Source organism: Peromyscus californicus, unplaced genomic scaffold, assembly GCF_007827085.1.
Source record: "Peromyscus californicus insignis strain IS unplaced genomic scaffold, ASM782708v3 Scaffold_5__1_contigs__length_169319896, whole genome shotgun sequence".
Taxonomy (NCBI): domain Eukaryota; kingdom Metazoa; phylum Chordata; class Mammalia; order Rodentia; family Cricetidae; genus Peromyscus; species Peromyscus californicus.
In genome coordinates, this window is record NW_026294573.1 from 130,541,172 (window position 1) to 130,556,018 (window position 14,847).

General features: G+C 38.7%; 1 protein-coding gene across 2 annotated transcripts in view; it reads left to right on the forward strand.

Annotated features, from left to right (window-relative positions):
* Nucleotides 1-14,609, forward strand: part of Prex2 (phosphatidylinositol-3,4,5-trisphosphate dependent Rac exchange factor 2) — a 308,185-nt gene extending 293,576 nt beyond the window's left edge. For both annotated transcript variants that reach the window (XM_052715840.1, XM_052715841.1), the window contains 2 exons: nt 3,125-3,192; nt 8,639-14,609. In XM_052715840.1, the coding sequence (XP_052571800.1) occupies nt 3,125-3,192; nt 8,639-8,684 (114 nt within the window). In that variant the 3' untranslated portion in view covers nt 8,685-14,609. The remainder of the gene's footprint in view (nt 1-3,124; nt 3,193-8,638) is intronic.
* The last annotated feature ends 238 nt before the right edge of the window (nt 14,610-14,847 follow it).

Genomic DNA, 14,847 nt, shown 5'->3' on the forward strand with positions numbered 1-14,847 from the left:
AAAGCTCTCCCAAAATACACCTTATGAGGAGAAGGAGCTAGAGTGAGCCTTTCATGAACATTCCACTGAAGAGTTTATTTTGAGTTGGTTCCATATGCATTTCTACCTGTGGGTCTGAGTGACCACGATCCTCTGTAATATCTTCAATCATGAAAACAAAATGGACATAGAAAAAATAGAGATAAAGAGAAGTTGATATACATGTGTCTGACATCACTGCTACAAAGTTCATTACAAGCATGATATACATATTTGTGTATACATGATATACATATCAATACATGATAAATAAATACATATATATGTATAAAATAGAATCAGAAAGACCAAAAAGCCAGGTAGAATCTGAACTGCAAATATTTTGTTTATCATTCTTTCATCTGAGAATTATATAGATGAATAGAAAATATGCCAGTAGTTGTTTCCAATTATACCAGTTATATGAAAAGCTTTCTATCAATTACTTAATGAAATATTATGAAATGACACAGAGAATTATACATGAATATTGTACCTAGTTACAAAACATCTTTTATGCAGGTATGACCTAGACATTCTAAAACTAATTCTTGTAAACATTAGGATTGAACTCACTAGCAATGCTAATCTAAGCAAGAAAAGATGGGTTGTCACTGATAGAGAAATAAGTTATAAATAAGTAAGAAAGAAAAGGCTGGAATCACTAATGAGCCCTGTGGTACTTTAGTATCAATATGACCTAATAGATATAGCCAACACACATGCACTTACACACACACACACACACACACACACACACACACACACACACACGTGTGTATACACACAATATGTGCACACACAGATTAAGTATAGATGTAGAAATAGTGTGTGAGCATGTTTGTTAGTAAACTAACCCTGTCTGCTAAAAAGATCTAGAAGCAGCTTTTTGCCAGTAGTAACAAGGATATAGAGTATCCAGATCTTGGCTTCTAAACACGATTTGGAAGGAAGGAAGGAAGGGAAGGAGGGAGGAAGTGTTGTGTCCAAAGAAAAATGGTGACTTACTTGCTGAGATGAAAAGATGGGCCTTTGGGTACTGGGCAAAAGCAGGCACTGACACATTATGAAGGTGGATCAAGGTGTACAAGAAGCAACCAGAAAGAACTCCCAGTACTCAAAACCAGAGCAATTTGAGAGAAAAATTTTAAGAGATTCATATTGTACCTCAGAATGAAATTAATCATTATCTGTGAGTTCCTGCTGAGTTAAATATATACTTGAGTAAAGGATTTGGGAAATTGAAACTCATCTTGATAGAAAATTCCATTCCATCACAATATTGATGTATCATCTGTGGGGGCTGAAATGGTGAGCAGAAGTTTGAAGGGGAGACTCACTATTCACAGTCTCATAGTCATGATTTCTTTGCAAAACCTACAAAGAAGTGGTGACTTTACTGTCGATGTCCCATTAGAAAAGAGATCAAGTAATTTCACAAGTGCTAAGGTACAGGGACAGCATGTATCTCCTAATATCATCCACAGAGAATGCCCCAAAGTCACTTCCTTGATTTTCTTCTTTTAAAAAATGCATCTCCTCTAATTATAAGAACACACCAGACAAATCCAAACTGAGACTGTGGTGGTTTAAAAGAAAATGGCCCCTGAAGGGAGTGGCACTATTAGGAGGTATGGCCTTGTTGGAGGAAGTGTTTAACTGTGGACGCAGGCTTTGAGATCTCATATATGCTCAAGAAACTGCCCAGTGTTTTAGACTACTTCCTTTTGCCTGCAAGATGTAGAATTCTCAGCTACCTCTCCAGCACCATGTCCACCTACATGCTACCATGTCCAACCATGATGATAATGGACTGAACATCTGAAACTGCAAGCCACCACCTCAATTAAAGGGTTGCTGTGGTTGTGGTCTCTTCATAGCAATAGAAATCCTAAATAAGACAGAGACATTCTACATAATATTGGCTGGTACCCATCCAAAGTACGAAGGTCATCAAGAACAGGTTCTGAGAAGCTGTCATAGAAGCATGGACCTTGTTCACAAAATGCAGCATGAAATTCTACACTGGAGGATCCTGGACCAGAAAAGGAGCCTTCTTGGAGCAAGTGGTGGGATTTGAACACAATGTACCATAATTAATAGCATCATATGGTACTGACTCCTGGTTTTGATAAACTACGGCTAATGGAAATTTTAATAAGAAGGGAAGCTTGGTGAAGTGTGTAGAAATCTATTTTGTTCTTGCAGATATTCTCCTAAGTATTCAATGTCTTCAAAAGAAATAAGACTGGTTACTATTCTTTAATCCCTTCTTGTATGTCCTTTTTGCCTGTTCATCTTTCCAGATCTGTTTTCATTTCTTAGTTTTATTTTGAGAGAATCTATCCTTTAGGGTTTCTCTTCATTTACTCTCAACTTTATTTAGGGTAGTATTGGATGTGCAGTGGGTACTTGGAGCATTTCAGAGTTTCGTTTTAGCCACTCTCCTTTCTCTGTTCCCAGCAGCAAACACTCATAGTTGGGTCAAAATGTAATTAGCTTCCATTAGGAACTAAACAGCGGTTATAATTTCATTTATAATTTCATTCATGAAACTGACAGGTCACAGGGTCCTTTTTATTGCTGAAGAAGATTGTCTTTATATCACCAACTTTGAGACAAAACTCTTAGATTGCATAAATCCACATTTATATGACTTGCATAGAGATTCTTTAGAACTATTTAGAAGATGTTTTCTTATAAAAACACTATTACACTTAAAATAACTGTCCATCTGAAGAGATGCAGGTGTGACTCCTGTTCTGTGAAAGTGTTGGGGACTAGCTTGTGTTTATAGCATTGATCATGTCCTGTTCTCACTGTTTTAAGTTATTAATTGCTTCTGAGGATAAAGATTAAGGTGTGGGAATAAATGGGAATCTGTTAAACTGACTTTTGAATGAGTCTAAGGCTATGGGATAAATAGTATTTAGAACCATATAATTTAACTCATAAGAGCACTCATAAAATGTTCATATAGTGGTTTCTGTTGTATTCCTTATTAGTGTCCCTTGATGTTAAACAGTGTTAGAATAATGCCTCAACTCATGTTTATATGAATTAACTCAGAACATCATTGAGCTGAAATGATTTCCCTGACTTTCAGGGTGCAAGAGTTCAGAACACAGCTAAGAACTTGGGGGTTAGAGACCGGACTCCTCAATCAGCTCCAAGGTAAGTGTACCCCATCTACCACTTACCTGGGGGCTTGCTGGCCTCTGGCTGTGTCAGTATCTGCTCTAGTCCATGCTCAGTGTCATTCTGACACTAATTGTAAGAAGTTCAATTGGTGAATTCAGTGGTGCAGTTTGGTGAGGGGCTAATGAATGCTTTCCAAAATAAACAGATATTTTTATTTTGAAAGTGAATTCAAAAAGAAGGGTCTATGCAAATGCAACTCAAAATGTAACTACCAGTCTACCCTTTCCATTGCCTCTCTGTGACTGTCTACCCTTTCCATTGCCTCTCTGTGACTGTCTACCCTTTCCATTGCCCCTCCATGATTGTCCTCCATTTGCATTGCCCCTCTGTGACTGTCTGCCCTTTCCATTGCCTCTCTGTGACTGTCTGCCATTTCCATTGCCCCTCTGTGACTGTCTGCCCTTTCCATTGCCCCTCTGTGACTGTCTGCCCTTTCCATTGCCCCTCTGTGACTGTCTGCCCTTTCCATTGCCCCTCTGTGACTGTCTGCCCTTTCCATTGCCCCTCTGTGACTATCTTCCATTGCCCCTCTGTGATTGTCTACCGTTTCCATTGCCCCTCTGTGACTGTCTACCCTTTCCATTGCCCCTCTGTGACTGTCTGCCCTTTCCATTGCCCCTCTGTGACTGTCTGCCCTTTCCATTGCCCCTCTGTGACTGTCTGCCCTTTCCATTGCCCCTCTGTGACTGTCTGCCCTTTCCATTGTCCCTCTGCAATTGCCATGCTCTTCCCTCTGCCATGACTGGAAAACTCCTATTTAACTCACAAATCCCATTTTGGATGTTATTCCTGCTTTGAGCTTTGCTTGAGTTGCTGTTTTGTCAGGCTTCCTGGTATCCTGGGTATCACATTATGCCTCTTTTTATGTCATGTTGCCATAATAATTAGAGGTTTCTCTGCCCAACCCCAATATGAGTTCTCAGAAGACAGAGAATATACTTTTATTTTATCAGTGACTATATAAGACATCAAATATTTACATTTATTTCAAGACCAAGGAATGAATAAATGAATTCAATGAATCAGTGAGCTTTTTGTTGGTTATATCAAATGTTCACAGTTCACCAATTATCATATGAAAGGACTCTAAGTGAATGAACATAGAGAAGTATTTTCCATTTGATTTCCCATGATTAGGGTAAGCAGGCATCTATTCTTGAGGTGGAGCAATGTTAAATAATTACTCTTACATTTGATCATTATTATATGTTTGTATTTTAACAAAACGTAGGCATCTCCAGAGCCTGACTTAGGTAAGATGTTCTTTGTTTCTGTTCACAACACCATTCCCAGAGAGGGGATGGTGACTACAGATGTTTACAAAGTTAGACTTCATTTGAGAAACGGCGTGGGGGGTGAGAGTGCTCTTAAGAGGAAAACGTATTTCCCCCTGAAAATGGATGGGGCTCTCCTGTTCTAGCTGCATGCATTTTCAGTGCTGACTCCCAAATCTCTGTAGTCCTCCAGTCTTGCTAATGTTATCCTTCATGGCTGATTAGATTAGAGTCTTAAGGCTTTCTATTGCTAAAGAATCATTACACATGAGCGTTCTCTCTAGCACCATGAGCAGATGTGGTATATTTGTATAATAGACCCACTGAAGTGTTAAAATTCCAATAAGAAAACAAGATAATAGCTTTACAAGGTATTTTCAGCTAGAGCCTTTGAACACTAATAAACAGTGGGGTTGGAATAAGGCTTTAGCACCCCGATCAATAAACCAATACTCCAGCTGAATACAAGAAAACAAACTGATGAACTCAAGTCTTTTCTCTATTGGATTATCTTTAAAACACTTTGAGATGAAACATAATAAAAATGAACCAGCTATAAAATTGACACGTCATACAAGGGAATAACAGCCTTAAGACAGAAATAAAAATCACTTCAAATTTTTATTTACTATTTCACTCATTCTGCAGTTATTTAATGAGGAAATACAGTGTGTGTTACTGTTGCCCCAGGGAGGATGGAAGCCCAAGACAGAAGTGACTGTGGTCCTGAAGGAGCTTCCACTTCAAGAAATGAAGTGTGTGCCTGGGAACGTAACTCGGTGGTAGGGCACTAGCGAGTCTGCCTGGACTGCACAAGGGCCAGGATTTGATTCCCAGCAAGGAAGAGACAGGAAAGAGGGGAGGGAAGAAGGGAAGGGAAGGGAAGGGGGAAGGGGAAAGAGGGAACGGGTGGAGGAAGGGGTGGAGGAGAGGAGGGGAGGGGAGAAGAGAGGAGTGGAGAAAGAGAGGAGAAGAGGGGAAGAGCCACAGTCTTTGGAGATACCGAGAATACAAAGGCTCTCATTGGCCTAGGCTCCCTCCTGACGGGAACCAGCACTTTCCTCAAAGACAGTTAGCTGGAGGACACACTTAGTTCTCAGGGCCAAACTACCCATTGGCAAAGCTGGCAAAAGATTTCTAGAAAGTTCATTCTTGGAGGTCCAGTGAGCTATCTCTACTTGAGGTTTTATTTGGTTCAAATCTCCCAACCAACCTCCATCATGGTATTCCTAACATCCACTTTCTTTATTATTGTTATCTTTCGCTTGGCAAACATATACTGACATACATGGACTTTCTGTTATGTGTCTGGGAGGGGCAGGCCTTTCGGTGAAAGCAGGTGAAAAGAGGTAGCACACATCATTGCTTAAAAGAGAGAGAAGAGAAAAACAAGTTCGGAGTCCCATCTCGTGTGTGTGTGTGTGTGTGTGTGTGTGTGTGTGTGTGTGTGTGTGTGTGTTTCTCTCTGAGATTCCAACTTCTCATCTGTTAGATGGGCAATTGCTGAGACACCGTATATTTTAACTATAGAAGAGGCATTTGCTCTGTAGCCCTGTTAGCACACGTAGGAGGGTAAAGGTCGTGGTGTAGACAATGAAGTTTTGGGACTCTGCTCGATGTAGAAATATAAGCCCAACAAGGCAGAAGAGGAAGTGGGGCCAGGACAGCCCTCGCTCATGCAGGACCTATGGTACCCATGTATAGGATAATAGCTTCATATGTTGGGCCAGCAGAAGTCCCCTACACACACACACACACACACACACACACACACCAATAATTTAGATGCCCAAAGTAAAAGCTGCAGCATTAGAGTCCAGCTCCTTACCTATTACATTTCACTCCCAAAATTCACCTGCCTGTGCTACACTCCCAGAGCTGTACAATATCTATTACAAGTGTGTCTAAACTCAGATAACCCCGAGTCACTTCCAAGAAGCCTCACAGAAGCCGAAGCTTTCCAGCTCTGCAGTAGACAGAGCTATTATTGCATTTGGTGACTACAGGGAGCAGCCTTTGCTCCAATTTGTAAGCCAGACTTTTCCAAGACTCATCTCTCTGCTAGCATTGATCATATTGGGCACAAGCATGCAGAGCAAGGTAATAGAGTGTGATCGGTAGGACGTTCTCCACCAGCACTCCCATCTCCATTACCTGCTTCAGGCCTCTGTACTTCGTTACGCACTAGGCAGAACTCCCTTGGAAATAGGATAGAATTTGAGAAAGAAAAGAACCTTCTGATTGTTCTGTTTTCCCAGCCCCAGGAGGCAATTTGAAGCAGCATCTTGTCCTTCAGCTGCAGAAGAATCTTCCAACTACTTCAGCTCAATTTAATGTGTTCTTTTCTCTGGGAAGGACAAAACAAGCATTTCAAAATTCTCCTTCTCTGTGGAGATAACCTATGGGGCAGAAGCCACCTTTCAGGCATGAAGTACTTTTTGCAAACCTCCAAAGACAGTAACTTCTGGCTTCCAGACTGATAAAGTTTATTTAATTAACCAGACTTACAATTTGGTATTAAATCATCCCCATTTCTCTTCACTGGTTTAGAATTAGCATGGTTTTGTATGTCACTGGGAGAGAAATTTATAGTTTTCTAAAGTGACTAACAATGCTTTTAAGTTATTTCAATTTACTGTGCAAAAAGGAGTAAATTTCCTTGGCAACCCTGGTCTGAATCACTTTCAAAAAGCTGTAAGATTGGGTTGTTGAGACTGGGAGTGTAGCTTAGTGGTGGAGCATGTACTTAACAAGTATGAAAGCCCTGGGTTCAATCCTTAGCACCCATACACACCCCTGACAACACACACACACACACACACACACACACACACACACACACACACACACACAAAATGTTTCAAAATTGAGTTCCGCATTTGAGATACTAGACTCATGTACAAAGTAGGACATGTGTACCTTTAATTCTTAAGGAGAACAGGTACAATCCAATACCCAAGCACTTTAGCTCAGCCGCTAGGTCAGTTGTTTTCAACCTGTGGGTCACGAGCCCTTTGGGGGGGGCGGGTCACACATCAGATGTACTGCATATCAAATATTTACATTACAATTCATAACAATAGCAAAATTACAGTTATAATTTAGCAATGAAATAATTGTATGGTTGGGGAGGTCACCACAACATGAGGGACTGTATTAAAGGGTCACAGCATTAGGAAGGTTGAGAACCAATGCTCTAGATGTACTTGTAAGTAATGCATGTGGCCTTGAGGTCATTAGCATTGTCTGGCAGCATTTGTTCCCTTTTGCCTTGGTTCTAGAGTTAGCTTTTAGCCACCCTGTCCAACTTGTATAAAACTAATGAGTTCTCTTGAGCTATGTGTTGCTGAAGTATGGTCTCAACCAACTAGGCCTGGCTGTGAAGGAGCATGCCCCAGCTTCTCCACAAGTAACATGAATTCCTTGAACCTGGAGATAGATCCTACTGACAGGTGATTGATGGCTGGCTGAGCCAGTCGTAGATTCTTAGAAAAGGCCAAGCAGCTAACTGTGTCTTGAGATTCAGGTTTCAGGAAGCTGTCACATCAGCCCATCCACAGCCAGCCTCTGCTCCACAGCGATAGTGCAAAATGAGGGAAATTTGTAGTAGGTGTAAGAAAATTTGTAGGTCCCCATGAGATAGAGACCACATCACTGCAAGATATCTATGGTGGACAGGGTGCTAACTATCATAATAACACTGCCTCCTGGCATTCAGGGGATAGATTTTACTATCAGCAAAGGAAACAGACAGCCTCGAGCAGAGCAGCAGCTTCTAAACAGTGGTTCTCAACCAGTGGCTCACAACGCCTTTGGGGAGGTCACATCAGATAGCCTGTGTATCAGATATTTACATTACAGTTCATAACAGTAGCAAAGAAATAGTTTTATGGTTGGGGGTAAAAGGGAAGTGTTGTTTAATGAGCAGCCTTCTAAATGTGCTCAAAGAAATGGAAGTATTTTCTAAATCACAGGTCCAAAATTTTAGATCAAGCTGATTCATATGCTATTCCACAGAACAGTCAATGTGGTGAATGACTGATGGAGCCAAGAAATTATTTAATGTATTTGTTCTGCCAATAAAAAAACACTCTGGTTAGGGTGGTATACTAAGTGATTGTCATACTGTCCTGTGTCTTTTCTAGGCTGTACAAGCTGTGTGAGCCACCACCTCCCGTTGGAGAAGAATAAGCATTCCCAAGAGCCAGGCAAGCAGAAGCTTCCAAATGCTCACCAAGTCCACCATTCTCCTCTGAAGATAACGAGATGCATATTTAATATGTAACCCTTTCCCCTGGTGTAAATAACTGATGTTTGGTTTCCCTTTGGATATTTATGTTGGAACTAGCAACTCATTCAGACAATTCAGCATCACACTCTATGTATTGACATTAAAGATTCGTATTAGGGCAAAATTCACTGCTGGAATTTATAGGAAAAATATACAGAGATAAAGGATTAACTATTTTGCTTCCTTTCTCATTCATTAATTATATTGTATTTGTTTTTAACTTCCCCAGTGGACACGTGTAATACTTGGTAGTTTTTCTTGAAGAAGTCTGTCACTAAAAATGATGGCCACACTCTGGAAGCCATGATACAGAAATGTCAGGGACAGTGTAGATTGGGAGGCACAGATGTTCATCTCCCCCATGAACCACACCGAAGTACATGTGTGGGAGGTAGAAAAATCCACGCCTCTATTTCTTCTAAGGCTTCTTGTTAGTGAAGAAAGTTGTGAGGTTCTGGAAAGACTTCTTCACTGTTGTCAAGTATGTTCTCTGTCTGTGTAAACATTCCAGCAGGAAGGTGCTTCTGTTGATCTCTGCAATGAGCCATGAATACTGGGTGATGGACCATTGATGGCTGTGGATAGGGAGGTGCCAGGATCGGGGAAGTGAGAGGAGGAAGTGAGGAAGAAAAAAGCCTATTTGAAAACTCAACCTTGAACTGAGAAAGACAAACGTAATTTTATGAAGTCTTCTTGTGAGATGTCAGACCCTTAAAATAATATACCATCATGAGTATTTTTCTATAAAGTTGTATGTATAAGATGTGAAAATAGATTTATTTGTTGTACTTTAAAGGGCCATTAGGGCAGAACCTTGATAATTTATGTAACCAAGGTATAGACTTATTCATTCTAAAGTATATGCAGTGTTTATATCACTTCTGTGTTGATACACTAACATTTTTAACACCATGAATAGATTAATATTGGTTTTAAATATATAATTTTAAAAATAATTAAAACATCATCACTGTGATTCTGGTAGAGTTGTACTTTGCTTAATAATAGTAATAAATTGTGCCTTTAGGTGATATTATCATTGTACAAATGTCACAGGATACACTTACACAAGCTGAAATGACTATGGCCTTATTAGATAATATGGCCTATGGAACCATCTCCTAGAGGCTGTCCATCACTGACCCAAAGGCCACTGTGCAGCACAGGACTGTGCATGGATGTAGGCTAAGCACATGAAATCTTTACCTTAACTACAGTTTGGGTAAACCGTTTTACTTTATAAATTTCATAATGACTTTCAGACCATCATTAAAAGCTGTCTTTACTGACAGTGATATATTTAATTTAAAAATGTGTTCCAAAGGTATGGGGTACATGTATCCTACTAGTTAGGTAAAAATTATTGGGCACTCACAGAGCACCTGATATTTATTACAATAAATCTGTATGTGATTAATCATGGGAAACCAACATCAGTTGCTAAATAAAAGCCTTAGTATTTTGAATCTAATTAAGATAGGGCCTACACTTGCGTATTTATTTATATGACATACATCCATAACATTTGGGAAATGAGCATTCTTGCTATCATCAGCGTACAGCTCTAATGCTCTGGTAATTCAGACTGTCATTTGCTGAAAGTTGTAAGAGTGAGATCTGATGGACTTACAGGCCCTTCATATTGCTTCACTGTTCCTCACTCATCCTGGAAGTTAGCCTCCAGAGAGCACAAAAGGCCTATGAAGTATGGTTATAGCTCATCGAGTGTATTATCGGCTTTGGCAGTATTTATGAATTACTCTATTCTAAGGATTCACTCTATATAACAGAATGTGATCAATGTGATTTTTTGAGTTAAACATATTATCTTTGTACACAGCACTTACTAACTTGAAAATTTTCCTAGTGGTTTATAGTAACATCAATCAATCACTGTAATTTTTTAGTGTAATAAAATTATAGCTTCCATGGTTTAGTGTGTACTAAATGGCACCTCTGGTTGCCTAGCCCAAATTTTGCTATTCCTTTTTCATATAACCTTGTAGCAGTGATGAAATATGAGCTTGTTTTATTGCCCACACTCCATAGCTAAGCTAAAGCAAAGACTAACCCAGTGACTTGGACAAGTTCACATGGTGAACATGGTGGAGTCAGAGTTTAACCTGGGAAACCTACTTTCTTTATGCATTGTGCTGCTTTTCTTTATTAATGTGAGAGCCACTATAATATTAATAATTATTTTCTTACTAAAGTTGGAGCTTTGTGATGTGTATTGTCATTTAATTATACAAATTATGTTGTAAAATCAAGTGGGAATCTGCAAAATGTCTTTAATGTATGAGAACGATAGGGTCTTTTGGGTATTTCCCATTCATAATTGAAGAGGTTACACATGTATTGCAAGCCAGGAGTAGGACATCATATAAAACTTGGCAGATGAGAAAACTGATAAAAAAAAATCTCTGATAGATGAGTAATCATTTTTCACTACCATAATATATACCTCCTTTTGACACTGGGTCTTTAGCAGGTTTTGAAATTTTAGGACACACTTGCTTTACTGTTGCATTCTCCTCTTTAACCAGTGTTTATTGATAAGCTACTGAAAAAGCTTGCTTACTATTCTTCCAACTTCTGTATGCAGACATAGGCTACTGTCTACCCATCGAGAGATTTCAGATCTTATAATGGGACCTGAATCCTATCTTACAGATTTTTCTCATTGGTGTCTAGCATTACAAAGTTTAATTTTGTCAAAATATGAAGATTTGAGGGCTAACAATACATCTACTTCTTATTTAGAGAGACAGACAGACAGAGGGTGAGGATTTCTGTTGCAGATTTGCTTGACAGGATGTGTAGTGCTGAGTTTCTAGTAGCTGCTCACTCCCCTCTAAACCAGCATCCCATCTGGAGGTTCCTTCTGCTTTCTTTCCCTTTAACACACTTTTGTCTAGTGTCTTCAATCCCTTGTGGATTTGGTGGCCACTCTTCTTGCAGCAAGATGTTCAGTTAAAAAGGAAGATAACACTGTGGCTATGAATGTGGCGCAGAGGTTGAGCTCTTGCCTAGCACGTGGGAAGCCATATGTTGAACTGTGTTGGTTCTCTTTTAAGCTAAAACCAAAACACCAGTATGCAGAAGAGAATGATGCAGTAGAATTGCCAGAAGTTCTAGGCCAGCCTGAGCTAGGGAGTGAGTGTGAGACCAGTGTTAACTACAGTGTGAGACACTGCCTGAGATAGACTAAGATGCTACAGTGCGTGTTACATGGGAATGGCACTATTGCTGACTATATTGATTTTAACTTTGAGTAGTTCAATTCAGAATGACATGAAGTTGATCTTATGCTAACTTTAACAGTGAAGAAAATCAATGAGAAACAAATCCCAGAGTAGGTATTAGCTAACTTTAAGCAAACAAAATCTCAGAGGAGGTATTAGCTAGTATAGGCAAAGTATGTATTTAATTTTTCTGGAAGCTTTAGGTTGAGAGTAAACTATTGTAATTAAAGCAAATACATTTCTATTTCAAGCAGTCAAGTGCTCTTACATGAGTTCAAGCTGCTGTAGTGTGCAACATGATTCAACATAGCTGAGCAGGTGTTTTCTTACTCATTTGTGTTTTTATAAAATCATATTATTAAAATTTCAAATGAATAACCTTGCTTTAACTCATTTGTCCTTTAGAAAAATTTTGAAGTAATTCCAGACTTTTCACACTAGTGGCATTAAAACTAAACTACCAAAATTTAGCATTTGACAGAATTGCTTCTGAATTTTGGGAAACTAGTTTTTAAAGTTTTGTTTTTATGTGAATTTTCCTGCTAGCCTGTAGTTTAATGACTCTTCCTTAGCCAGTTATGATTTCATTAACATGCATATGCATCAGTATGTATTTGTATATATACATATATTAACTAGTTTTCAGAAATAATCCACTTGTGAGGGCAAAAGAGTCTGAAATGGCTTAAGGTGACCTAAGTTTCAAATAAATTAAAACACACTATACTTTTGTGTCGTTGGAGTTTAAGAAAGAATCCTAGGGAAATCTTTGCTCTGAAGAAGAAGAAGGAGAAGAAGAAGGGGAAATATAAGAGGCATATTTACTAAGAACGGCCCCGACATAGTACTTTTACAAATGGCCACCATTTTCCTAGGTGTTGAAATTGTATGCTGGTCATAGTGGTTAATCTTTGGTTTCAGAATCCTTTGCTACTCTAATGATTTGCCATTGTTGGTGTTGTTAGCATTCATGTTGCCAAGTACCACCTGGCATGCCTGGAGATCTGCTAAAATACAGTCTGTGCATCGCTTGGTTGTGACCTAGTGGGAAGCCTGCTTTCCTCAGGGCAGTTTCTTCTCTCACAGGGATAGATTCCTAAAGTATACTAAGTCTGCTAAACGATATACAGATACGTGTATACATATGTCCTTAATATCATTTATCAACTATTTTGTGAAAATTAATTATAAAAATTAGACTTGGGTGTCTTATTTGTATGAAAACATGAGACATAGAGTTTGTGACAGTATGATGTCTGCTGTAGACACCAGTGCTGACTAGGCGTCAGGTGTGCCTGGTGGGATATCTTTTGTTCACTGTGCTTGCTATTTGTGTGAGCCAGCTTCTCTTCTTTTTCTTTCATTTGTTTTTTTCTTTTGTGGTGATCACTGTGACAAATTATCTGAGATAATTAGCTTACAAAGAGGAATGGTTTAATTTGGCTCCGAGTGTTGGAGATTGTAGTCTACAGTCAACTGAAACCTGAGTAGTTGGGCCTGTAGTAAGTAGCACCTCGTGGCAGGAGAGGATAGCAGAACAAAGCTATCTTGTTCATTGACCAAATCACAAAGATGAGAAAGAGATTTGATCCCCACAGACTTTGAAAGGAAGGCTTCCATAGACATAGGGCCTCCCCATTGGCCTCCACCTCCCAAGAGCACCATGAAGCAAGCCCTTAACCCAGGGACCTCTGGGAGACATGCCAGGGTCCAAACTGAATTACTATCCTGTCAATCTTAAATCTACTTACCTAGTTTACCATTAAGAAATAGCTTAATGGACATAATTGTTAAATTGTTAAATGATAGTTACTATAAATATTGGTAGTACCAGAAATAACAAAAGTTTGGGTAGTTAATTTTAGGCACAAACAACAATTACTATCATCCACTCATGTAGTCATCCAACAAATGTTTTGAAAATTTACTTAATAAAAGGTGCAACCAGAGTTGAGTGTATTGGATGTATTTAATTTAAAAAATCTTCACAGGATCCCTGTATCCCTATGTATACAAGGGTTACTTGGATCTTTACTTAAAATTATGTTATTCATTGATAAATCTATTCTAATACCATGTGTGTATTATATACTATACAGTCAAGAACACTAAGTTGTCGAAATATTTAGAAAGCATACATTTGAATTTAAGTATCTAATGCCTCAAGCAAGTTTATTAGTTTCAGAGGAATATATATTTTTGTAACTGCAAGTATATTAGTAGACCATAGCTTTTGCTTAAAAATATTTTTGTAAGCACTCATGTACACAGTATTCATTTTAATAATAAAATATCAAACTGGTTCTCTAAAAGTAACTGACTATGTCTGTATTTAATATTATATAACATCCAAAATTCAATGATAAATTTTATCTAAATGTATTATTAGCCTGTTTTTTTCCTTTGTAAAATACCCATGTAACATAGTTTTGATCATTCCATATTTTGTGTATGGTTAAATTTGTTAAAGTTCATTATGTATTTTATGTCATTTATTTTGCCCACATAAAAGATTGGAATAGTAATATTGTATGATAAATGTCAATAATAAAGTGAATTATAGTATGAGCTTAAATTTGACCAATCCCTATTATATTCTTACATGTTTGGAAGGCAGAAAAATGAAACTCAAATGTTCACCCTTTAAAAGTTGACAAACTGGGGAGAAGAAACTTGACCCTGGTATGACACAAATGGGAACTGCTGGGAAGGGGGCAGACGGAGAGGTTTAATATGGCTCGCAATGTAGGAAAGCTCTATTAGAAAGAAAGGCTTGCAGGGTCTCTGAATTAGCCAGCCAATCTCTCCAGGTTTCCAC